General features: G+C 41.6%; 1 protein-coding gene across 1 annotated transcript in view; it reads left to right on the forward strand.

Annotated features, from left to right (window-relative positions):
- The window catches only part of LOC311111470 (tetraspanin-4-like), a 56,700-nt gene extending 47,476 nt beyond the window's left edge, over positions 1-9,224 (forward strand). Inside the window, exons 4-7 of the mRNA XM_084154205.1 lie at positions 4,771-4,872; positions 6,005-6,136; positions 7,696-7,779; positions 8,739-9,224. Coding sequence (XP_084010331.1) covers positions 4,771-4,872; positions 6,005-6,136; positions 7,696-7,779; positions 8,739-8,807 — 387 coding nt within the window. The 3' untranslated portion in view covers positions 8,808-9,224. The remainder of the gene's footprint in view (positions 1-4,770; positions 4,873-6,004; positions 6,137-7,695; positions 7,780-8,738) is intronic.
- The last annotated feature ends 17,251 nt before the right edge of the window (positions 9,225-26,475 follow it).

A 26,475-nucleotide genomic window follows, 5' to 3' on the forward strand; every position in this document is an offset into this window, starting at 1 on the left:
GTTGATTCAAACTTCATAGGCATAAGCCAGCATGAGGGTCATGTACAAACTGTCTCCTAGGAATGCAGGGATTTTAGGTAACAGTCTAATTCAATATTGCAATCAGGTTGAGATAAAACCATAATACAAGAACTAGATAGGAGCAAAGCAGCATTGAGGAAAATAGGCTGTGGAAAACAAAACGTGAACAGCTTCTGTCAATGTTTTCCTATGAATAAATATGAATACATATGAATACATTTGAATAAACATACGACATTAAGCGGAATGACTCCAGAGAGAATAGAACCACAGAAAGGCCCCATTTTGACACTATTCACCCCTTGACGGGAGCTATCACAGACGAGCATAGATAAGCAGTTTGCCATTTTGGGACGATGCACAGAGCCTTCCCCTTCTCTTCATATTTCCTGATTCCTCGTCCAATAAACATGTCATACAGTACAATGTCTGAAATACAGTGCATTTGGAAAGTATTCAGACCCCTTTACTTTTTCCACATTTTGTTACGTTACAGCCTTATTCTAAAATTGATTACATTGTTCCCCCCCCCCCCCCATAAATCTACCCACAATACCCCATAATGACAAAGCGAAAACAGGTTTTTAAAAATGTTTGCAAAATTTATAAAAAATTAAAAACAGAAATACATTATTTATATACACTACAGTTCAAAAGTTTGGAGTCACTTAGAAATGTCCTTGTTTTCGAACAAAAGCATTTTTTTTGTCCATTAAAATAACATCAAATTGATCAGTAATACAGTGTAGACATTGTTAATGTTGTAAATGGCTATTGTAGCTGGAAACGGCTGATTTGTAATGGAATATCTACATAGGTGTACAGAGGCCCATTATCAGCAACCATCAGTCCTGTGTTCCAATGGCACGTTGTGTTTGCTAATCCAAGTTGATCATTTTAAAAGGCTAATTGATCATTAGAAAACCCTTTTGTTATTATGTTAGCACAGCTAAAAACTGTTGTGCTGATTAAAGAAGCAATAAAACGGGCCTTCTTGAGACTAGTTGAGTATCTGGAGCATCAGCAATTGTGGGTTCCATTACAGGCTCAAAATGGCCAGAAACAAATAACTTTCTTCTGAAACTCGTCAGTCTATTCTTGTTCTGAGAAATTGGCAAGAAACTGAAGATCTCGTAGAACGCTGTGCATTGCTCCCTTCACAGAACAGCGCAAACTGGCTCTAACCAGAATAGAAAGAGGAGTAGGAGGCCAAATACATTAGAGTGTCTAGTTTGAGAAACAGACGCCTCACAGGTCCTCAACTGGCAATAGTACCCGCAAAACACCAGTCTCAACGTCAAAAGTGAAGCGGCGACTCCGGGATGCTGACCTTCTAGGCAGTTGCAAAGAAAAAGCCATATCTCAGACTGGCCAATAAAAAGAAAAGATTAAGATGGGCAACAAAAAAAAATTCAGACCCTTTGCTATGAGACTCGAAATTGAGCTCAGGTACATCCTGTTTCCATTGATCATCCTTGAAATGTTTCTACAACTTGATTGGAGTCCACCTGTGGTAAATTCAATTGATTGGACATGATTTGGAAAGGCACACACCTGTCTATATAAGGTCCCACCGTTGACAGTGCATGTCAGAGCAAAAACCAAGCCATGAGGTCGAAGGAATTGTCCGTAGAGCTCCAAGACAGAATTGTTTCAAGGCACAGATCTGGGGAAGGGTACCAAAAAATGTCTGCAGCATTGAAGGTCCCCAAAAACACAGTGGCCTCCATCATTCTTAAATGGAAGAAGTTTGGAACCACCAAGACTCTTCCTAGAGCTGGCCTCCCAGCCAAACTGAGCAATCGGGAGAGAAGGGCCTTTGTCAGGGAGGTGACCAAGAACCCAATGGTCACTCTGACAGAGCTCCAGAGTTCCTCTGTGGAGATGGGAGAACCTTCCAGAAGGACAACTATCTCTGCACACTCCACTAATCAGGCCTTTATGGTAGAGTGGCCAGACGGAAGCCACTTCTCAGTAAAAGGCAAATGACAGCCCGCGTGGAGTTCCTAAAGGCTCCTAAAGGACTCGCAGACCACGAGAAACAAGATTCTGTGGTCTGATGAAACCAAGATTGAACTCTTGGTCTTGAATGCCAAACGTCACGTCTGGAGGAAACCTGGCACCATCCCTATGGTGAAGCATGGTGGTGGCAGCATCATGCTGTGGGGATGTTTTTCAGTGGCAGGGACTGGGAGACTAGTCAGGATCGATAGAAAGATGAACAGAGCAAAGTACAGAGAGATCCTTGATGAAAACCTGCTCCAGAGCGCTCAGGACCTCAGACTGGGGCGAAGGTTCATCTTCCAACAGGATGACCATAAGCACACAGCCAAGACAACGCAGGAGTGGCTTCGGGACAAGTCTCTGAATGTCCTTGAGTGGCCCAGCAAAAACCCTGGACTTGAACCCGATCTAACATCTCTGGAGAGACCTGAAAATAGCTGTGCAGCAATGCTCCCCATCCAACCTGACAGAGCTTGAGAGGATTTGCAGAGAAGAATGGGAGAAACTCCCCAAATACAGGTGTGCCATGCTTGTAGCGTCAAACCCAAGAAGACTTGAGGCTGTAATCGCTGCCAAAGGTGCTTCAACAAAGTACTGAGTAAAGGGTCTGAAATAATTATGTAAATGTAATATTTAAGTGTTTTATTTTTTATTTCTAACAACCTGTTTTTGCTTTGTCATTATGGGGTATTGTGTGTAGATTGATGAGGGGGGGAAAACAATTGAATCCATTTTAGAATAAGGCTGTAACGTAACAACATTTCGAAAAGTCAACGGTCTGAATACTTTCGGAATGCACTGTTTCAACACTGTCGGAAATAAAACGTTGATCTCTCCTCTCCCTTCACTGCACTGACTGGAAAAGATTTGAAAGGGGAAAAAAATATGCTGGAAGCTCAACATTAGCCTAGCTTTCACCTGGTACGTTCTTTCAGATCAGTGCAGATGAAGGAGCAGAGGCGAGGACTGAGGAGAGGACAGATTTTTAGACAATGAGAAAGAGCAAGGGATGGTTTTCAACTGCAAGGGAAAAACAGTTGTTTCTAAATCACCCATTTGATAACAACATGATTCAGGCTAATCCATAGCAGTGTGTATAAAACAACAGTGGCTTCTGTAAGCAGCATCAAGTTGATTAGAATCACTCAAAGCAATGACTTTCAGACTGTGAGGCCGCAGCGGTTGCCAGTTGCTGAAAAATGATACAAAATCCTTCTTTGAATCTCTAATCTAATATGGTAGGTTTCGCTGTCTTGTGGTGACCCGGCATATATGAGTCAGTGTGTTCCAAGGCAATACACGGGATATGCTAATGTCTCTCCCCCTACCGTATTTAAAGCCCATTTTTGTTTCACTTATCTCTCACTTTCTATGTTTCTTCCTGACTTGAAAGAAAATGTATGTGTTTGTCTGTAGGGCTGGTTTCACTGGAAAGATATTATTTCCTTTCTTTTATCCATTTTCTTTCCACAAGTTCTCTCCTTCCGTTGATCCGATGCCATGAATGTCTCCATTGAGCATTTAAAAAAAAATTTGAAATGTAATTTCCCCCGCCTACAACAATGTGTTTTATACCCACATAATGCCAACTTTGTTTATGTTTACTTTCAGGTCGCAGTTGCAAAAGCAGTGAATTATGGTCTTCCATATTGTTTTTCGCATTTTTTGTGTACCTTGTCTCGTGCTTCCTCTGCTATTCATTTATTTCCTGCTCTCTCTCCCCTTTCTCTCTCTCCCATTCTCTCCTTCTCTCGCTCTCTCTCTCTGCCCTTCACCTACTCTCTCTCTCCTTCTAAATAATTGATGCCTCCCTCCTTACCTTGCCTGCTGTAGTCAAGGAGGCGACGGCAGTCCCGAGGACAACATTGATTCGGAGCTAACAGTGAAGCAGCAGTTCACCCTCCCTACTAATGAGAGCCTATTAGGCTCAGCTTGAAAAGTCAAACTTTGACTAAAAGTTTAAAACATTTATCAGAGTCGATTAGTCTTTCTCCAGACCGATTTGATCATGCATTTTTAAAAGTTACAGCAGTGTCATGATTGGAAGTCTGAGCCAGTATCTGCTGGAAAGATACTAGGATACTTATTTCCTAAGGGACATATTCTGACTTGAAATAGCACTAAACTCGAATTTGTCTCCCATTGACGTCAATGAATGACGCGAAAGTCAGAGTTAAGTGTGCATCTCAAGTCAGAATAAGGCCCGTTGTGCTTTCAGCAGAGCAAATTTTGCTCCTGTTATTCTCAGAAGGGAATACAAGACAAGAACAAAGCTAAAATCATGAAATGTTATTTTAGTAACACTTCCCATGAAGGCCTTACTCATGCTATGTTATCCTTTGTGTTACCTTTGTGTTCTACATTATACCAGTATATTATTTTGCTCAGAAAAATATCAGGTATAGAGTCTATTATTCATGCTACATTGCGGCTGTGTTGAAACGGCTGTAAACAGATGTGATTTAGCCGAGTGGGAGAGCCCTTTTGACAGCGGATTGAACAGACCACTGATGGTGTCAGCCTGTAGCCCTCTACACAAACATGCCAAAAGACTACATTACCCTACTGGCACAGTTTTTGAGAGAGCAAAGGCTCTGGGTCAATGGCGATCAATCAGATTGATGTCTTGTTTGTTGACTGAATGTGTAAATAAGGTTAAGTCGTATGTTTCGGAGTCGTGTGTGTTTTGCATGAGTAAGGATGTTCATGTCTTCACCTTCATGTCTTTGTGTGTCTTGTATCCAGATTGATCACTATGCCCAGAGGGATTTGAAGAGGGGACTCCAGCTCTTTGGCACCGAGGGCAACGTGGGCTTGACCAATGCCTGGATGATTATACAAACGGATGTAAGTCCTTAAGCAAGGCACTTAACCCTAATTGCTCCTCTGTCGTTCTGGATAAGAGCGTCTGCTAATTGACTAAAATATAAATATAAAATGTAAGTCAACTTGTCCTGCTTAGACTGTCCCCTGGTGGTCAACAGTAGAACAGTACAGTCGTCTTAAATTAGCCTGGTCCCAGATCTGTTTATGCCACTGCATGACAATGACCATAGGAGTTAGCAAGACAGCACAATCAGATCTGGGACCAGGCTAGTGTTAAAACAGGCTAAGCTTGGAGAAATACAGTACTGCACGCTAATTACATGATCATATGTACCACTTCATAGGGACGAGGGATTACGCAATCTAACCTGTTTCCAACCAATAAGAATAGCCTTGGATAGCCTTGGATTCTTTAAATAGGCTGCCAAACAGTAAGAGAAATGCAAATTGGACTGCACGACTCCCCGAAGAACAACACTGTTTGTTTCCACACTCACTTTGATGTGCTTGGCTTTGTATTATTCATGACCAAAATTCACAGCTCAAATCATGGGCAAAGGAAGGTAGGAAACACAAGGTGAGGAAAGATAGTAGAGAAAAGATTGAATAAAAGGAGCTGATAAAAATGGCGCAGGCACTGCTGGTGAAAGCTGTCGAGAGACATCAAAAGATACAAGATACCAGACTTTGGGCTGTTTGATTACAGAATGGGCCCTTTTTACATTATAAAGTCCAGTTTGATTGTTTGTAGTGTGCATTAGTGAGGTTGTGTGACTGACTGCACATCTGAGTGAGAGGGAGAGAGAGACCATGTGTTCAAGATTAAATTCTAGATTGAGTCACATGTCAAAACCGCAGCAAGAGTTCTCATTCCATAAGACCAAGTTTACCCTCTCCACCCACCACTGAATACATTACCACACTGCAAAATGCACCCAGGCAAAGATCTAGTTTCAATTCAGTAATGACCACTTTGGAGTGATGAGGGAGAACTATCCAAATAAAAGACGTGACAGAGATATGTTTAACATACATATGTCAGTGCCTAAGAACGATCTCTGTTTATGAATCATACAGAATGGTTTTAGTGTGTAGCATGTTTGGTTTTCCTCTCTGTTGGGTCATTGACGTGCAGTGTCCTTGTCTGGTGTAGTTCCGCTGCTGTGGCGTGACCAACCATACGGACTGGTTTGAGGTGTATAACGCCAGCCGCGTGCCCGACTCCTGCTGTCTGGAGTACAGCGACAACTGTGGCCTCGAGAACCCAGGGACCTGGTGGACCGCGGTAAGATGCACAGAATCACACATACTCTCTCTCTCTCTGTCTCTCTCTCTCTGTCTCTCTGTCACACGTATGCACACGCATGCACACTAGTTGTTCCCAAATGTTGTTTTTGGTGCCCAAATGTAATTTATTTGGTCCAAAAGCCTTCCTTGTGACCAACCAGGTAAACAAAGCATTACAGTATACTGTTCATAAATCTCAGACAATCCACCCACAGTCCACTGAGTGTTTGCTAAAACCCAACCCACGCTTTGGGAAACACTGCTCTGCTGAAGATAATTACCTGTTCTCGTATGCCTTATACCCCAGGTATTGAAATATAAGGGGTATTTAACCCTAAGGTCAGAAATCGGTCTTCTCATGGAAACGTCTGTAGTGTTAGACGTTTTTGTGAGAAGACTGATTTTCGGGATGCCTCCTGGTCTGACAAACATGGGCGTATGCGGTGGATTGAGATGCAGCCCATACAAAAAACCCAGATATCTCTAGTTTAGACAGATTTTGATGTTGATTTTTTAGTTATGTTAATCGTCTCTATGGGGTTTTTAAATCTGGGCCTTGAGGTCTGCAGCAGCCCTGCTGATTTTCTTTATTTTGCCCCTGGTAGTTAATTAATATATAATTATATTATTACTTGATTAATACCTGTGTTTGGCGAGATAATCCACTCAACTGGTGTCCCAGGTCTAAATCCCTGATTATAGGGGAAGACTGAAAACCAGCAGTGCTAAAACTGAGGCATAAATTCTTTCTGCCATATACCATGCCAGGCTCATGCACTCTGTGCCAGTCCCATCGCTGTATGCCATTGTCTATGCCACTTTTTTCATTATTACAACAACCACTTCAGCTGCTTTGAGGATATATAAACTATTCACAATTTGTTACGTAAAGACTTGTATTTGTCTAGTGGTATATCATCATTTTCATTGACACTGTGTTACACGTAATGTCTCTTGAACGTTGAAAAGGGAGAGTTGGAGAAACTGGTTGCAGTTGCCTAAGTGTATATCCTGTTCATGTTGGCAATGAAAAATTCATCCCGCTCGCTTGTTTAAATGTTGTCCCGGCACAGAGCAATGGTACCATCTGCAAGTTACTCCCATCCTTCCGTCCATAGTGCTAAATAGGGATGGTAGCTATCCCAGGGAACATTGGTTCAAAAGAGCAGAGGGGGGAAATAGTTGAAGGCATCCGCTTAGCTAACATGACAAGGAGATGATTTGCAGAGTAAAAGGCATGTATGGGAGGATGTGTCACTTTGTGTTGGGTGGTGTAGAAAAGGGCCTGTGGGCCCGATACTCTTGTAAGTCTACCAAGACTAGCACCAGATGGACTGAATGAGGAAACACATAAAACATGTTCGTTTTGTTTTCTCTAATCTTAAAAATAAAATAACTTTTTCTATGGCTGTTCTATCGACTGAAATTAAATGGAATTGACCCCAACCCTGCTGTAGGCTACACTTAGGCACCTCATGCTATAAATGTGGGTTAATGTGATGTTTTTTGTATAATGTGCTGTAACATTTTTGTTTACATTTCTGTGTGTCTCCACAGCCATGCTACGAGCGGGTGAAGGATTGGCTACAAGAGAATCTGGTGGCCCTGTGGCTATTTGCTTTGTGTACGGCACTCACACAGGTACAGACACTGGTGACACAATTGTACTGTTCAGTGCACATTGAAAGTGCTTTGAATGCCTATGTTTCAGTGGGTAGCATTTTATAGTGATGTCTATTGACAGGGAACCACAACATCTTAGCTTGGCACCAGAAGATCGGTATCTGCTTTTCCAACTTTTCCAACTTTGCCATACAGACCCCATTCCAAATATCTGCGCATATGAACATTTACTGTAGCTTGCATTGGGGTCAGACTGAATGACATGACAACACAAGTCAGAGGAGTTGGTTAAAGCACATATTGTACAGATCTGGAACCAGGCTAATCTCACTAATAATTGATAAGAAATTAGATGATTTGAAAGTAGGCCACTATTAACTATTACAGTGAATTCCAATTCCAATTTCTGAGGTTGTTCCTTTTATTCTCAATGGAGACACTGGTCGTGTCCAAATACCCATACTAACTTACTACATACTTAAACTGCATACTATTTAGCAAGTAGCGTAGTAAAAAGTATAAAGTATGCCACGACTGCAACCTGTGTTGCAGAATAAATGTAACCACACCTTTGTTTTATCACAAAAGATAGCAACCTCTGTCCAGTGAAGTCCACAAAGCATATTGCATGTATAGTTACATGACCTACAGCATGGTCAAGCAAGTTAATGTTTCTGACATATTCGGACCACTAAACAACTGTTGATTTATAATAATAATATAATATAATAATATGCCATTTAGCAGACGCTTTTATCCAAAGCGACTTACAGTCATGCGTGCATACATTTTTGTGTATGGGTGGTCCCGGGGATCGAACCCACTACCTTGGCGTTACAAGCGCCATGCTCTTTTATTTGCATACTCAAATGGCTTACTATTTAGGACGCAAGTATGGGTATTCAGACATGGCCACTGTATTGATGATGTAGTTGTGTCACATTGGTTTTGGTTGTGTATGTGTTCCCTTTGTTTAGATTCTGGGTTTGGTCTTCTCAATGACGATGTTCTGCCAAGCAGTCAAAGTGGAGACCTTCTACGCCTAGCAGTGTCCCCTCTGCCCCAAAGGATTCTGGGAATGAGTGAGGCACACACCCCTCTCCCCCTCCCTTTACTCTGTGACAGACCTTTCTCAGCAATGCCCTCGCCGACCAATCCTCATGTAACATCTTCACAATGTCATATCGGGAGCCGATGGATGGTCTTTGCTCAATGAAATGTTATTCACTCATTCTGTGGTCAACATATATATGTAATATATAGAAATACGTATAGAGATGTAATCCTTTTTGAAAGATATGTTTTAAATTATTTTGAATCATTCCATAATCTAAGTGTTTTGAAACGAGAGGAGAGCTAAGGAATGCAGGTCAAGAGTGCATTTTGTAAGACAGGCCATGTGAGTACTAAAGTGCATGGCTCTTATAATGGTGTTTACTAAATGTTTGGCTCGTCCAAATCGACTTTTCCTTGAGTTTTTTTTTCTTCCACCATCAAGAAATACAGTAAATTAGAATGCATTACAACAGTGAATTCATAATAATACTTATTTAATGAACTAGTTAATCTGGAGGGATTTATTATATATAAATTATAATAATATAAATCAGTATAGCAACTTCAATACTAAGAATGTCTGGATGTTCACAAAACCCATGAAAATAGACAATGGTCCCTAGGCCCATCTAGTGTTGTACAGATCAACAAAACCAACATGAGTCATCCTAGGCTACTAAATGTCTCTTGAGATCTGACTGTCACAGAATCTGTCAAGATCCTCGACAACGTCTCCCTGCTGTGGCCTAGGGGCATTTCTTTCTCACAGTTCTCATCAATGTTATTACATTCACATTGACCCAACTTCTGTGTGACCCCACGAATAACCATTCCCTGTGTCCCATGTCTACAGTTAGGTAGACCATACAGGCTTCCATACCAAATGCATGAGAACATCAGAAAACTCTGCAAAACAACCTTTGATTAGAAATATTTATGTGGGTTCAAAATCTCTCTTGGTAGCCTGACATGTAGTTTGACTGTCGGTGTCAGCGGAGTCTTGGTAGCAGCTGTGCATTTCTGTTTACACAATGAACACTGGGGAAAAATATATATTTACAAAAAATATATACAGTGAGGGAAAAAAGTATTTGATCCCCTGCTGATTTTGTACGTTTGCCCACTGACAAAGAAATGATCAGTCTATAATTTTAATGGTAGGTTTATTTGAACAGTGATAGACAGTATAACAACAACAAAATCCAGAAAAACGCATGTCAAAAATATATATATATAATATGTTATAAATTGATTTGCATTTTAATGAGGGAAATAAGTATTTGACCCCCTCTCAATCAGAAAGATTTCTAGCTCCCAGGTGTTTTTTATACAGGTAACGAGCTGAGATTAGGAGCACACTCTTAAAGGGAGTGCTCCTAATCGCAGCTTGTTACCTGTATAAAAGACACCTGTCCACAGAAGCAATCAATCAATCAGATTCCAAACTCTCCACCATGGCCAAGACCAAAGAGCTCTCCAAGGATGTCAGGGACAAGATTGTAGACCTACACAAGGCTGGAATGGGCTACAAGACCATCGCCAAGCAGCTTGGTGAGAAGGTGACAACAGTTGGTGCGATTATTCGCAAATGGAAGAAACACAAAAGAACTGTCAATCTCCCTTGGCCTGGGGCTCCATGCAAGATCTCACCTCGTGGAGTTGCAATGATCATGAGAACGGTGAGGAATCAGCCCAGAACTACACAGGAGGATCTTGTCAATGATCTCAAGGCAGCTGGAACCATAGTCACCAAAAAACAATTGGTAACACACTACCCTGTGAAGGACTGAAATCCTGCAGCGCCCGCAAGGTCCCCCTGCTCAAGAAAGCACATATACAGGGCCGTCTGAAGTTTGCCAATGAACATCTGAATGATTCAGGAGTGTTTTGGTCAGATGAGACCAAAATCGAGCTCTTTGGCATCAACTCAACTCGCCGTGTTTGGAGGAGGAGGAATGCTGCCTATGACCCCAAGAACACCATCCCCACCGTCAAACATGGAGGTGGAAACATTATGCTTTGGGGGTGTTTTTCTGCTAAGGGGACAGGACAACTTCACCGCATCAAAGGGACGATGGACGGGGCCATGTACCGTCAACTCTTGGGTGAGAACCTCCTTCCCTCAGCTAGGGCATTGAAAATGGGTCGTGGATGGGTATTCCAGCATGACAATGACCCAAAACACATGGCCAAGGCAACAAAGGAGTGGCTCAAGAAGAAGCACATTAAGGTCCTGGAGTGGCCTAGCCAGTCTCCAGACCTTAATTCCATAGAAAATCTGTGGAGGGAGCTGAAGGTTCGAGTTGCAAAACGTCAGCCTCGAAACCTTAATGACTTGGAGAAGATCTGCGAAGAGGAGTGGAACTAAATCCCTCCTGAGATATGTGGAAACCTGGTGGCCAACTACAAGAAACGTCTGACCTCTGTGATTACCAACAAGGGTTTTGCCACCAAGTACTAAGTAATGTTTTGCAGAGGGGTCAAATACTTATTTCCCTCATTAAAATGCAAATCAATTTATAACATTTTTGACATGCGTTTTCCTGGATTTTTTTGTTGTTATTCTGTCTCTCACTGTTCAAATAAACCTACCATCAAAATTATAGACTGATCATGTCTTTTTCAGTGGGCAAATGTACAAAATCAGCAGGGGATCAAATACTTTTTTCCCTCACTGTATGGGGGATTGGAAATGTAGACAATTACATTGATGGAAGCTACAATCTATCTGCAATATTAAAGCTGATCTACCCCCTAAAAAAAACACTGGGAAAAGTGCCTGCATCTTCAGATGCTACAGTTAAGCACTAGCCAGTGGTAGATAACAGGTGTATTTCCTGTCCACAACAACATCTTTGACTGGACAGGCGTGCACACACACACGCAGGCACACACAGGTAGGGGAGACCGGGTTGGGGAACAAAGTAACCCTTTTAGGCTTTTGTTTATTATGAAAAGATTTGAGTTAGATTAATATTTTGATCAACAACGTACATATCTACGTTTCTAGGACTTAACATGCTGCAGGGTTAACTACAACACTGTCTTCAATGGTAAAAATGAGTGGTAATTGAAAATGTTTATGATTTAAAACTGATATTTGGATGAAAATACACTAAATTTACAAATATTTCCATTTTATATATTTTAGGCATGTCATATTGACCAGAAACGCAAAATAGAGAAATTCATATAGCCTGTTTTTATATTAGCATTCAAAGGTATGAATTTGACTTATTTATTTAAAATGTTGCAGTGTCCAAATGAAAAAAACAAAGCAAACAACATTTAGTAACAATAATAATATGGCAACTACTGGTTAATAATAATAATAATACAAATAATAAAAACGTACCTTAACAGCATAAAAATGTTTTGTACAACTACTAATAGGCCTAAAACGAATAAAAACTACTGCTAAACTACTAATAAAACGATTAAACCTAAGTACCTATAATATATAGCCTACATGCATACATATTTACAAGTATCTTAACATCGAGGGTGTAGTGGGTTAAATCACGCTTTGGTGATTACATTTCACTTCCTTAAGTTACATTATATTTTTGTTAAAATGCAACAATTTCAAAATGTTTACTGAGTTACAGTTTAATTAGTAAATCAGTCAATTTTAATTAATTATTTAGGCACTAATCTATGGATTCCATGACTGGGAATACAGATATGCATCTGTTGGTGACAGATACTGTATCTTAAAAAAAGGTAGGGGCGTGGATCATAAAACCATTTGCCTCATACAGTGCGACATCTCCTTCGCATATAGTTGATCAGGCTGTTGATTATGGCCTGTGGAATGTTGTCCCACTCCTCTTCAATGGCTGTGCGAAGTTGCTGGATATCGGCGGGAACTGGAACACGCTGTCGTACACGTCAATCCAGAGCATCCCAAACATGCTCAATGGGTGACATGTCTGGTGAGTATGCAGGCCATGGAAGAACTGGGACATTTTCAGCTTCCAGGAATTGTGTACAGATCCTTGCGACATGGGGCCGTGCATTATCACGCTGAAACATAAGGGGGTGGCGGCGGATTAATGGCATGACAATGGGCCTCAGGATCTCATCACGGTATCTCTGTGCATTAAAATTGCCATTGCTCATGAAACCAACACTTTACATTTTGCTTTAACATTTTTGTTCAGTATATATTTACTTTAGGGCCTCAAAACCCATTGCATGACCACCAAACTGCAGTATGCTTAAACCTCCCTCAGTCACTACAGGCACCCTAAAGGTTATACTAAAATGTTTCACATATTAAAGGGGTATATGTTATTTCCTTTCAACATTGAACAAATGTCCACACATGCTTTTCTCCCCCCTACTCTCGCCAGCTCTTTGAGACCTCTGCTATTGCGCCTCGAGTTCATCATAGGCCTACTTTCTGTAAACCTCTCCCTCCACTCAGCGGAGCCATAATTCATTACCATGTTCGCTTGCGTTCTCCCTTCACGGTCACCCTCTTTCACCTCTCCACTCTCTCGTCTGTCTGAAGCCGCTGACTGAGTTGATGAAACAGCAAAGACGGAGAGCTGACTCGGAGTGCAAACATGACAATGGTTGAACTGCAGATATTTCACAGTCTGCTTTTATCTACAAAGGTGATTGTCCTGGGAGTACAGCCGCTGTATTGTCCTGGAGACTGAGGTCGTCTAGTAGAGTTGCTTTTTTTTTTTATGTCAGTGTTCGTACAACCACTTAATTTGTTAAAAGGTGTCTAAAGGAAGGTATAGCCCTAGGCTACAGGGTGCACAGCTCTGTTCCTTGAGTGCCACATGCAGATTTTCATTGTTGCTTTTTATAGGGACTGATTTCTACCTTGGAAACAGGTGAACACACTCTCCAGCCAATCACAATACAATTAAGTATCAAAATATATTTATATTTGGTCACAAAATAGAAAAACGATGTAACTGGGAATCGAAATGATATGCTTTGCGATCTGGAGGGCAGGCTTTTGCATCCCCCCAATGGTCCAAATGTGGAATCTGTACCCTTGCTGATATCATGGACAGTAATGGTTTGAGAACATTAAAAGATTTGAAAGACACACATTAACAGGTAACTCCTTTTTTCCCCCCATATTTACAATTTAGGTCAGTAATGCTATGGGAAACCCAACTACTGAACCATCCAATGATAGGATTTATAAATAATTTAAATGGGCTCCCGAAAGGACTGATCACTATAATATATATTTTTTTACAACTTTAGGAAAGCTCATATGCTGAGCTAGCCATTAAAAAAGTCCACAGATCTAAGTAAATCTAAACAACCCTTTAACTGGAACAGAATATGGAAAAATATATATTGGCATCCCGTAATCCGAACCATCAACCTTATACATTTTAAGTTTGTTCACAGGCTGTATTTAACACCAAGAAAAAGTTTTAGGATGAAAATGGCCCCAACTCCCAACTGTTCACTGTGTCCCCTAAATCAGGTAGGCACATTCCTTCATATGATGTGAGAGTGCCCTGCAGTTATGTGCTTCTGGGACAAATTTACAAAATTCATTTCGAAGTGCATTTAGGTTAGTATTGTGGAGTAATAACTACAATGTTGTTTATCCATCCTCAGTGTTCTCTTATCACAGCCATTAAACTCTGTAACTTTTTTAAAGTCACCATTGGCCTCATGGTGAAATCCCTGAGCGGCTTCCTTCCTCTCTGGCAACTGAGTTAGGAAGGACGCCTGTATCTTTGTAGTGACTGGGTGTATTGATACACCATCCAGAGTGTAATTCAAAACTTCACCATGCTCAAAGGGATATTCAATGTATGCTAAAAAAACAAAAAACAAAAACATCTACCAATAGGTGCCCTTCTTTGCGAGGCATTGGAAAACCTCCCTGGTCTTTGTGGTTGAATCGGAGTTTGAAATTCACTGCTCGACTGAGGGACCTTACAGATAATCATAAAAAATGTATGTTAAACACTTTTATTGCACACAGAGTGAGTCCATGCCACTGACTTATTATGTAACTTGTTAAGCAAATTTCACACCTGAACTTATTTAGGCTTGCCATAACAAAGGGGTTGAATACTTATTGACTCAAGACATTTCAGCTTTTCATTTTTAATGAATTTGTAAAAATGTTGAAAAACATAATTCTACTTTGACATAATGGGGTATTGTGGGTAGGCCAGTGACACAAAATCTCAATTTAATCAATTTTAAATTCAGGCTGTTACACCAAAAAAAATAAGTAAAGGGGTGTTAATACTTTCTGAAGGCACTGTACATACAAAAATATATTATTTTTATATATATATAGTACCAGTCAAAGATTTGGACACACCTACTCATTCCAGGGTTTTTCTTTATTTTTACTATTTTCTACATTGTAATTAATAGTGAAGACATCAAAACTATGAAATAACACATATGGAATCATGTAGTAACCAAAAAAGTGTTAAACAAATCAAAATATATTTTATATTTGAGATTCTTCAAAGTAGCCACCCTTTGCCATGGTGACACACTCTTGGCATTCTCTCAAACAGCTTCATGAGGTAGTCACCTGGAATGCATTTCAATTAACAGGTGTGCCTTGTTAAAAGTTAATTTGTGGAATTTATTTCCTTCTTAATGCGTTTGAGCCAATCAGTTGTGTTGTGACAAGGTAGGGTGGGTATACAGAAGATAGCCCTATTTGGTAAAAGACCAAGTCCATATTATGGCAAGAACAGCTCAAATAAGCAAAGAGAAATGACAGTCCATCATTACTTTAAGACATGAAGGTCAGTCAATACGAAAAATGTCAAGAACTTTGAAAATGTTATGGTGTGGGGGTGTTTTGCTGGTGACACTGTCAGTGATTTATTTAGAATTCAAGGCACACTAAACCAGCATGTCTACCACAGCATTCTGCAACAATACACCATTCCATCTGTTTTGGGCTTAGTGGGACTATCATTTGTTTTTCAACAAGACAATGACACAACACATCTCCAGGCTATGTAAGGCTATTTGACCAAGAAGGAGAGTGATGGATTGCTGCATCAGATGACCTTCACAATCCCCCGACCTCAACCCAATTGAGATGGTTTGGGATGAGTCGGACCGCAGAGTGAAGGAAAAGCAGCCAACAAGTGCTCCGCATATGTGGGAACTCCTTCAAGAATGTTGGAAAAGTATTCCAGGTGAAGCTGGTTGAGAGAATGCCAAGGGTGTGCAAAGCTGTCATCAAGGCAAAGAGTGGCTATTTGAAGAATCTCAAATAGAAAATATATTTTGATTTGTTTAACACTTTTTTGTTTACTACATGATTCCATATGTGTTATTTCATAGTTTTGATGTCTTCACTATTATTCTACAATGTAAAAAATAAAGAAGAACCCTTGAATGAGTAGGTGTGTCCAAACTTTTGCCTGGTAGTGTATATACAGTGGGGAAAAAAAGTATTTAGTCAGCCACCAATTGTGCAAGTTCTCCCACTTAAAAAGATGAGAGAGGCCTGTAATTTTCATCATAGGAACAAGTCAACTAGGACAGACAAAATGAGGAACAAAAATCCAGAAAATCACATTGTAGGATTTTTTATGAATTTATTTGCAAATTATGGTGGAAAATAAGTATTTGGTCAATAACAAAAGTTTCTCAATACTTTGTTATATACCCTTTGTTGGCAATGACACAGGTCAAACGTTTTCTGTAAGTCTTCACAAGGTTGTCACACACTGTTGCTGGTATTTTGGCCCATTCCTCCATGCAGATCTCCTCTAGAGCAGTGATGTTTTGGGGCTGTCGCTGGGCAACACAGACTTTCAACTCCCTCCAAAGATTTTCTATGGGGTTGAGATCTGGAGACTGGCTAGGCCACTCCAGGACCTTGAAATGCTTCGTACGAAGCCACTCCTTCGTTGCCCGGGCAGTGTGTTTGGGATCATTGTCATGCTGAAAGACCAGCCACGTTTCATCTTCAATGCCCTTGCTGACGGAAGGAGGTTTTCACTCAAAATCTCACGATACATGGCCCCATTCATTCTTTCCTTTACACGGATCAGTCGTCCTGGTCCCTTTGCAGAAAAACAGCCCCAAAGCATGATGTTTCCACCCCCATGCTTCACAGTAGGTATGGTGTTCTTTGGATGCAACTCAGCATTATTTGTCCTCCAAACACGACGAGTTGAGTTTTTACCAAAAAGTTCTATTTTGGTTTCATATGACATTCTCCCAATCCTCTTCTGGATCATCCAAATGCACTCTAGCAAACTTCAGACGGGCCTGGACATGTACTGGCTTAAGCAGGGGGACACGTCTTGCACTGCAGGATTTGAGTCCCTGGCGGCGTAGTGTGTTACTGATGGTAGGCTTTGTTACTTTGGTCCCAGCTCTCTGCAGGTCATTCACTAGGTCCCCCCGTGTGGTTCTGGGATTTTTGCTCACCGTTCTTGTGATCATTTTGACCCCACGGGGTGAGATCTTGCGTGGAGCCCCAGATCGAGGGAGATTATCAGTGGTCTTGTATGTCTTCCATTTCCTAATAATTGCTCCCACAGTTGATTTCTTCAAACCAAGCTGCTTACCTATTGCAGATTCAGTCTTCCCAGCCTGGTGCAGGTCTACAATTTTGTTTCTGGTGTCCTTTGACAGCTCTTTGGTCTTGGCCATAGTGGAGTTTGGAGTGTGACTGTTTGAGGTTGTGGACAGGTGCCTTTTATACTGATAACAAGTTCAAACAGGTGCCATTAATACAGGTAACGAGTGGAGGACAGAGGAGCCTCTTAAAGAAGAAGTTACAGGTCTGTGAGAGCCTGAAATCTTGCTTGTTTGTAGGTGACCAAATACTTATTTTCCACCATAATTTGCAAATAAATTCATAAAAAATCCTACAATGTGATTTTCTGGATTTCTTTTTCTCAATTTGTCTGTCATAGTTGAGGTGTACCTATGATGAAAATTACAGGCCTCTCTCATCTTTTTAAGTGGGAGAACTTGCACAATTGGTGGCTGACTAAATACTTTTTTTCCCCACTGTATAGTGCCTTCAGAAAGTATTTACACCCCTTTTACTAATAAGTCAAGGGCTATGAATACTTTCTGAAGGCACTGTATACACCTATCTTCATATGTTTTACTTTCTTTGCTTTCAGGCCCACAGGGAAGGGGTGGTATGGGGAGGGTTTTCTCTGGTCGCTGGGATGGGGTGCAGGAGGGTGGATCTATGTACTTTTTAAATATTTTGGCCCGTCTGTGATCTTACCACTCCTCCCAGAAGAAAAAAATTAATAATAAAAAGCTGTTCACAAAAATACTAGTATTTCACCTAGGAGTACATAGAGACTTGTGCCAGCTTGTGAGGATTAAAATAGCCCATAGTATGCTGCTATTTTAACACGTAGCTGCTGAAACCCAACTGTGGTCACACCTGCAGAGCCATCTGGGCTGGTGTGTGTTTCTATCTCAGTGTATTACATAGAACAGTAGTTAGCGAGTGCATTAGCATGTATTATGCAACATTATCATAATTATGCTTCAAAGTTATCAAGGTTACATTTTCCATCCGTTTTTTGTTATTTGATTATGTGTAATAACTGACAGACCATATAACTCAGCATGACAAGCTTATTCCATCAGGAGTCCTCCCTCGTGCCACCAAATATAATATTTACAGCAAATGACAAAGCAGGCCACCATCACTGAATATTTGATGTGGGTATTCACAAAACATCCAAGCTAATTATGACAATGACTTGTAGTCAAATTCGATATTTGCTGTGTGTACCTCAACTCTCAGTACAGTGCATGTAGTATTCACAAACATCAACCCTTCGTCTAACATCTACTGGCAGCTGAATAACACGACACAGCCCTAATTAAAGTAGAGTTAATTTCTTAGAACTAAAGATCTCAACTCACTCAGCTCACATTGTTGAATATAAGGTCATATTTATATTCTGAATTATCTCTAGTTAAGGTGAAGTTGATTCTGTTGATATGAGCTGCATGTTCTTTCATTATATTATTCTTAAACATTCTGAGATTAGACATTTCCTCTAACCAGCCCCAAAGGAATCTTCCAGACTCCAAATGAGATGGATCATCATCATGCATCACAGTCACGTCCAAACCTTCTCTGCCTACTTTGTCAGCACTTTCTGGGATTGCACCAGAATTCCCATAATAATATCTCTCAAATCTCTATATCATTACGGCTAGTTTGATGTTTTGGGGGGGGGTCAAAAACCCTACTTCAAAGCTGAAAAAAACCTACATCAAAGCTGAAAAAACCCTACATCAAATAGATTACATATATCTTAATCAAACTATAGAATTATGGATGTCTTTGAGGATGTTTAAAAATAAACTTGATACAACCCTGAAAATATGCCTATTAAACACTGCTCAAACAAATAAAGGGAACACTTAAACAACACAATGTAACTCCAAGTCAATCACACTTCTGTGAAATCAAACTGTCCACTTAGGAAGCAACACTGATTGACAATACATTTCACATGCTGTTGTGCAAATGGAATAGACAACAGGTGGAAATTATAGGCTTTTAGCAAGACACCCCCAATAAAGGACTGGTTTTACAGGTGGTGACCACAGACCACTTCTCAGTTCCTATGCTTCCTGGCTGATGTTTTGGTCACTTTTGAATGCTGGCGGTGCTTTCACTCTAGTGGTAGCATGAGACGGAGTCTACAACCCACACAAGTGGCTCAGGTAGTGCAGCTCATCCAGGATGGCACATCAATGCGAGCTGTGGCAAGAAGGTTTGCTGTGTCTGTCAGCGTAGTGTCCAGAGCATGGAGGCGCTACCAGGAGACAGGCCAGTACATCAGGAGACGTGGAGGAGGCCGTGGGAGGGCAACAACCCAGCAGCAGGACTGCTATCTCCGCCTTTGTGCAAGGAGGAGCAGGAGGAGCCCTGCAAAATGACCTCCAGCAGGCCACAAATGTGCATGTGTCTGCTCAAACGGTCAGAAACAGACTCCATGAGGGTGGTATGAGGGCCCGACGTCCACAGGTAGGGGTTGTGCTTACAGCCCAACACCGTGCAGGACGTTTGGCATTTGCCAGAGAACACCAAGATTGGCAAATTTGCCACTGGCGCCCTGTGCTCTTCACAGATGAAAGCAGGTTCACACTGAGCACATGTGACAGACGTGACAGAGTCTGGAGACGCCGTGGAGAACGTTCTGCTACCTGCAACATCCTCCAGCATGACCGGTTTGGCAGTGGGTCAGTCATGGTGTGGGGTGGCATTTATTTGGGGGGCCGCACAGCTCTCCATGTGCTCGCCAGAGGTAGCCTGACTGCCATTAGGTACCGAGATGAGATCCTCAGACCCCTTGTGAGACCATATGCTGGTGCGGTTGGCCCTGGGTTCCTCCTAATGCAAGACAATGCTAGACCTCATGTGGCTGGAGTGTGTCAGCAGTTCCTGCAAGAGGAAGGCATTGATGCTATGGACTGGCCCGCCTGTTCCCCAGACCTGAATCCAATTGAGCACATCTGGGACATCATGTCTCGCTCCATCCACCAATGCCACGTTGCACCACAGACTGTCCAGGAGTTGGCGGATGCTTTAGTCCAGGTCTGGGAGGAGATCCCTCAGGAGACCATCCGCCACCTCATCAGGAGCATGCCCAGGCGTTGTAGGGAGGTCATACTGGCACGTGGAGGCCACACACACTACTGAGCCTCATTTTGACTTGTTTTAAGGACATTACATCAAAGTTGGATCAGCCTGTAGTGTGGTTTTCCACTTTAATTTTGAGGGTGACTCCAAATCCAGACCTCCATGGGTTGATACATTTGATTTCCATTGATCATTTTTGTGTGATTTTGTTGTCAGCACATTCAACTATGTAAAGAAAAAAGTATTTAATGAGATTATTTCATTCATTCAGATCTAGGATGTGTTATTTTAGTGTTCCCTTTATTTTTTTGAGCAGTGTACAATGAGGTCCAAAAGTATTTGAAATGATACAATTTTCATCGATATCGGGTGAACCGTTTAGAAATTACAGCACTTTTTGTACATAGTCCCCCCATTTTAGGGAACCCAAAGTATTTGGACAAATTCACTTAAGTGTATTAAAGTAGTCAAATGTTTTGTATTTGGACCCATATTCCTCACACACAATGACTACATCATGCTTGTGACTCTACAAACTTGTTGGATGCATTTGCAGTTTGTTTTGGTTGGGTTTCAGATTATTTTCTGCTACCATGATTACGGATAAACAAGAATCGTGAATATTAGTATTTTTGTATTTATTAGGGATCCGCATTAGCTGCTGCCTGGGGTCCAAACACATTAAGGCACTTACATCACACACAAAATGAAAGATAAAAATAGTACATCATATAACATTATTATGCCACTAAATATCTTCAATACAAAAAGTATAATACCACCATAGAGTGTGTGTGCTAGTGTTTGTGTGCTTATGCGTGTCTGTTCTTGTGTGTGTGCATCTGTTCACAGTCCCCACTGTTCCATAAGGTGTGTTTTTACCTGTTTTTGAAAATCTGATTCTACTGCTTGCATCAGTTACCTGATGTGGAATAGAGTTCCATGTAGTCATGGCTCTATGTAGTCATGGCTTTATGTAGTCATGGCTCTATGTAGTCCGTTCTTGACTTGGGGATTGTGAAGAGACCTCTGGTGGGGTATACATGGGTGTCCAAGCTGTGTGCTACTAGTTTAAACAGACACCTCGGTGCATTCAGCATGTCAACACTTACAAAAACAAGTAGTGATGAAGTCAATCTCTCCTCCACTTTGAGCCATGAGAGATTTAGATGCATATTATTAATGTTATCTCTCCATGTACATTTAAGGGCCAGTCGTGCTGCCCTGTTCTGAGCCAATTGTAATTTTCGGAGGTCCCTTTTTGTGGCACCTGACCACACGACTGAACAGTAGTAGTAGTTTAAAATCACCCAGAAAATATACACTATATATACAAAAGTATGTGGACACCCCTTCAAATCAGTGGATTCGGCTATTTCAGCGACACCCATTGCTGACAGGTGTATCAAATTGAGCACACAGCCATGCAATATCCATAGACAAACATTGGCAGCAGAATGGCCTTACTGAAGAGCTCAGTGACTTTCAACGTGGCACGGTCATAGGATGCCACCTTTCCAACAAGTCAGTTCATAGAATTTCTGCCATGCTAGAGCTGCCCCGGTCAACTGTAAGTGCTGTTATTGTGAAGTGGAAACGTCTAAGAGCAATAACGGCTCAGCCGCGAAGTGGTAGGCCACACAAGCTCACAGAATGGGACCGCCGATTGCTGAAGCGCGTAAAAATCGTCTGTCCTCAGTTCCAAACTGCCTCTGGAAGCAATGTCAGCACAATAACTGTTAGTCGGGAGCTTAATGAAATGGGTTTCCAGGGCCGAGCAGCCGCACACTAGCCTAAGATCACCATGCGCAATGCCAAGCGTCGGCTGGAGTGGTGTAAAGCTCGCTGCCATTGGACTCTGTAGCAGTGGAAACGCATTCTCGCTTCACCATCATTCATTCCGACAGACGAATCTGGGTTTGGCGGATGCCAGGAGAACGCTACCTGCCCCAATGCATAGTGCCAACTGTAAAGTTTGGTGGAGAAGGAATAATGGTCTGGGCTGTTTTTCATGGTTCGGGCTAGGCCCCTTAGTTCCAGTGAAGGGAAATCTTAATGCTACAGCATACAATGACATTCTAGACAATTCTGTGCTTCCAACTTTGTGGCAACAGTTTGGGAAGGTCCTTTCCTGTTTCAGCATGACAATGCCCCCGTGCACAAAGCGAGGTCCATACAGAAATGGTTTGTTGAGATCGGTGTGGAAGAACTTGACTGTCCTGCACAGAGCCCTGACCTCAACCCCATCAAACACCTTTGGGATGCATTGGAACGCCGACTGCAAGCCACGCCTAATTGCCCAACATCAGTGCCCGACCTCACTAATGCTCTTGAAGCTAAATGGAAGCAAGTCCCCGCAGCAATGTTCCAACATCTAGTGGAAAGCCTTCCCAGAAGAGGCTGTTATAGCAGCAAAGGGGGGACCAACTCCATATTAATGCCCTTAATTTTGGAATGAGATGTTCGACGAGCAGGTGTCCTCGTACTTTTGGTCATGTAGTGTACCTCTCTGTTGATATCACATACATTATCAAGCATTTCACACATATTATCCAGATACTACAGTTTGCACTTGGTGGTCTATAGCAGCTTCCCACAAGAATAGGGGTATGATCTTTGTGGCTCTAACTTTCTCACTCATCATTATTCACGATTAATTCATGATTATCCATAATCATGGTAGCACCCACATTAATGTAGAAGTGTTTAGAAACATATTCTATTCTTATTTACAATTAAAGTGATTACAAAATGACACAATACATTATTTACCATTCATTTCTATTGGGCACAAAATAATCTGAAACAACGTAAACAAACTGCAAATGCATCCAACAAGCTTGTAGAGTCACAAGCTTGATGTAGTCATTGCGTGCTATGAATATGGGACCAAACTAACTTTTTACTACTTTAATACACATAAGTGAATTTGTCCAAATACTTTTGGTTCCCTAAAATAAGGGGGTTATGTACAAAAAGTGCTGTAATTTCTAGCAGACGCGCTTATCCAGAGCGACTTACAGGAGCAATTGGGGTTAAGTGCCTTGCTCAAGGGCACGTCGGCAGATGTCACCTAGTCGGTTTGCGGATTCGAACATTTCAGTTACTGGCCCAACGCTCTTCACTGCTAGGCTACCTGCCACCCGATATGGATGAAAATAACCTCAAATTAAAGATGACAGTCTGCACTTTAACCTGTCAATATATCATTTAAAATCCAAAGTGCTGCAATACCTCAATCAAAATGGATCAGTTAACATTGCTTTCATCAGATGATAGACACAACAAGGCCAGGATCACCCCCTCAGCTGCTGTAACGCAGCATGTTGGCTCCATGTTCACATGTTCGTCATCAAAAACAAAGCACTGCCAGACAAGGGACTGTGTAACTACAGTTGAAGTCAGAAGTTTACATACACCTTAGCAAATACATTTAAACTCTGTTTTTCACAATTCCTGACATTTAATCCTAGTAAACATTCCCTGTCTTAGGTCAGTTAGGATCACCACTTTATTTTAAGAATGTGACATGTCAGAATAATAGTAGAGAGAATGATTTATTTCAGCTTTTATTTCTTTCATCACATTCCCAGTGGGTCAGAAGTTTACATACACTCAATTAGTATTTGGTAGCATTGCCTTTAAATTGTTTAACTTGGATCAAACGTTTCGGGTAGCCTTCCACAAGCTTCCCACAATAAGTTGGTTGAATTTTGGCCCATTCCTCCTGACAGAGCTGGTGTAACCGAGTCAGGTTTGTAGGCCTCCTTGCTCGCACACGCTTTTTCAGTTCTGCCCACAAATCTGGTCAGGGCTTTGTGATGGCCACTCCAATACCTTGACTTTGTTGTCCTTAAGCCATTTTGCCACAACTTTGGAAGTATGCTTGGGGTCATTGTCCATTTGGAAGACCCATTTGCGACCAAGCTTTAACTTCCTGACAGGATGTCTTGAGATGTTGCTTCAATATATCCACATAATTTTCCTTCCTCATGATGCCATCTATATTGTGAAGTGCACCAGTCCCTCCTGCAGCAAAGCATCCCCACAGCATGATGCTGCCACCCCCGTGCTTCACGGTTGGGATGGTGTTCTTCGGCTTGCAAGCAACCCCCTTTTTCCTCCAAACATAACGATGGTCATTATGGCCAAACAGTTATATTTTTCATCAGACCAGAGGACATTTCTCAAAAAAGTATGATCTTTGTACCCATGTGCAGTTGCAAACCATAGTCTGGCTTTTTTATGGCGGTTTTGGAGCAGTGGCTTCTTCCTTGCTGAGCAGCCTTTCAGGTTATATCAACATAAGACTTGTTTTACTGTGGATATAGATACTTTTGTACCTGTTTCCTCCAGCATCTTCACAAGGTCCTTTGCTGTTGTTCTGGGATTGATTTGCACTTTTCGCACCAAAGAACGTTCATCTCTAGGAGACAGAACGCGTCTCCTTCCTGAGCGGTATGACGGCTGCGAGGTCCCATGGTGTTTATACTTGCGTACTATTGTTTTTACAGATGAACGTGTTACCTTCAAGCATTTGGAAATTGCTCCCAAGGATGAACCAGACTTGTGGAGGTCTACAATTTATTTTCTGAGGTCTTGGCTGATTTCTTTTGATTTTCCCATGATGTCAAGCAAAGAGGCACTGAGTTTGAAGGTAGGGCTTGAAATACATCCACAGGTACACCTCCAATTGACTCATCAAATGACGTCAATAAGCCTATCAGAAGCATCTAAAGCCATGACATCATTTTCTGGAACTTTCCAAGCTGTTTAAGTCTCCCGAGTGGCGCAGTGGTCTAAGGCACTGCATCGCAGTGCTAGCTGTGCCACTAGAGATCCTGGTTCGAATCCAGGCTCTGTCGTAGCCGGCCGCGACCGGGAGACCCATGGGGCGGCGCACAATTGGTAGGGATGGGAATGGCCGGCAGGGATGTAGCTCAGTTGGTAGAGCATGGCGTTTGCAATGCCAGTGTTGTGGGTTCGATTCCCACGGGGGGCCAGTATGAAAAATAATAATAATGTATGCACTCATTAACTGTAAGTCGCTCTGGATAAGAGCGTCTGCTAAATGACGTAAATGTAAAGGCAAAGTCAACTTAGTGTATGTAAACTTCTGACCCACTGGAATTGTGGTACAGTGAATTATAAGTGAAATAATCTGTCTGTAAACAATTGTTGGAAAGATTACTTGTGTCATGCACAAAGTTGCTGTCCTAACCGACTTGCCAAAACTATAGTTTGTTAACGTGGAATGGTTGAAAAACGAGTTTTAGTGTATGTAAACTTGCTGATTTAGGATCAGTTTTTCCTTTTAGACCACATAAAAAAAGACTACATGAACAGGGGCATCTGATCCTAGATGCAATATAAATACGGGCCCAGGGCTATTCAATTCCAGCCTTCTTCCTGGCAGTTAATTCATCATTGATTGACCAGAGTTCCCCCACCTGGTAGCCCAGGAACTCTACTGTCTGTAATAATTATAGCGAAGTACTTATCTCATAGCCCGAGCACAGCTCATTCTGGTTCCTTTGTAATCCTGAGGTCTCTGCACACCGTCACGATATGCACCTTGACTAACTACAAATACTCTCGGACTTTGCTAATAAATCTTTCACCACTTTCTTATGCCTTGTGACAAACGTGTCCTCATAGTCAAAACTGAGTTGAGAGAAGACTTCAACTATAGGAGACAATGCAAAAGTTCATATAGTACACTGTAGTGGTAATTTAGCACAAAGGACCATTACTGCACTCAGTGACATCGTTTAAGTCACGCAAAGTGATTCATTTTTACATTTGTCATTTAGCAGATGCTCTTATCCAGAGCGACTTACAGTAGTGAGTGCATACATTTTCAATAATACAATATGTCATTGTTGGTTGGCATGTGCACTTATATAAATTGCTTTTGAAATGATACTGTGGTATAGGACTTTGGACATGCTTTCAAACCGACTGAAGTTAATGCTCAGAAGGAAAGATCGGAGACCTCTGTGCACCATTCATGAAACACAAAAGACCTGAACGCAGAGGTA

Source organism: Coregonus lavaretus (genome assembly GCF_964263955.1).
Source record: "Coregonus lavaretus genome assembly, chromosome: 37".
NCBI lineage: Eukaryota > Metazoa > Chordata > Actinopteri > Salmoniformes > Salmonidae > Coregonus > Coregonus lavaretus.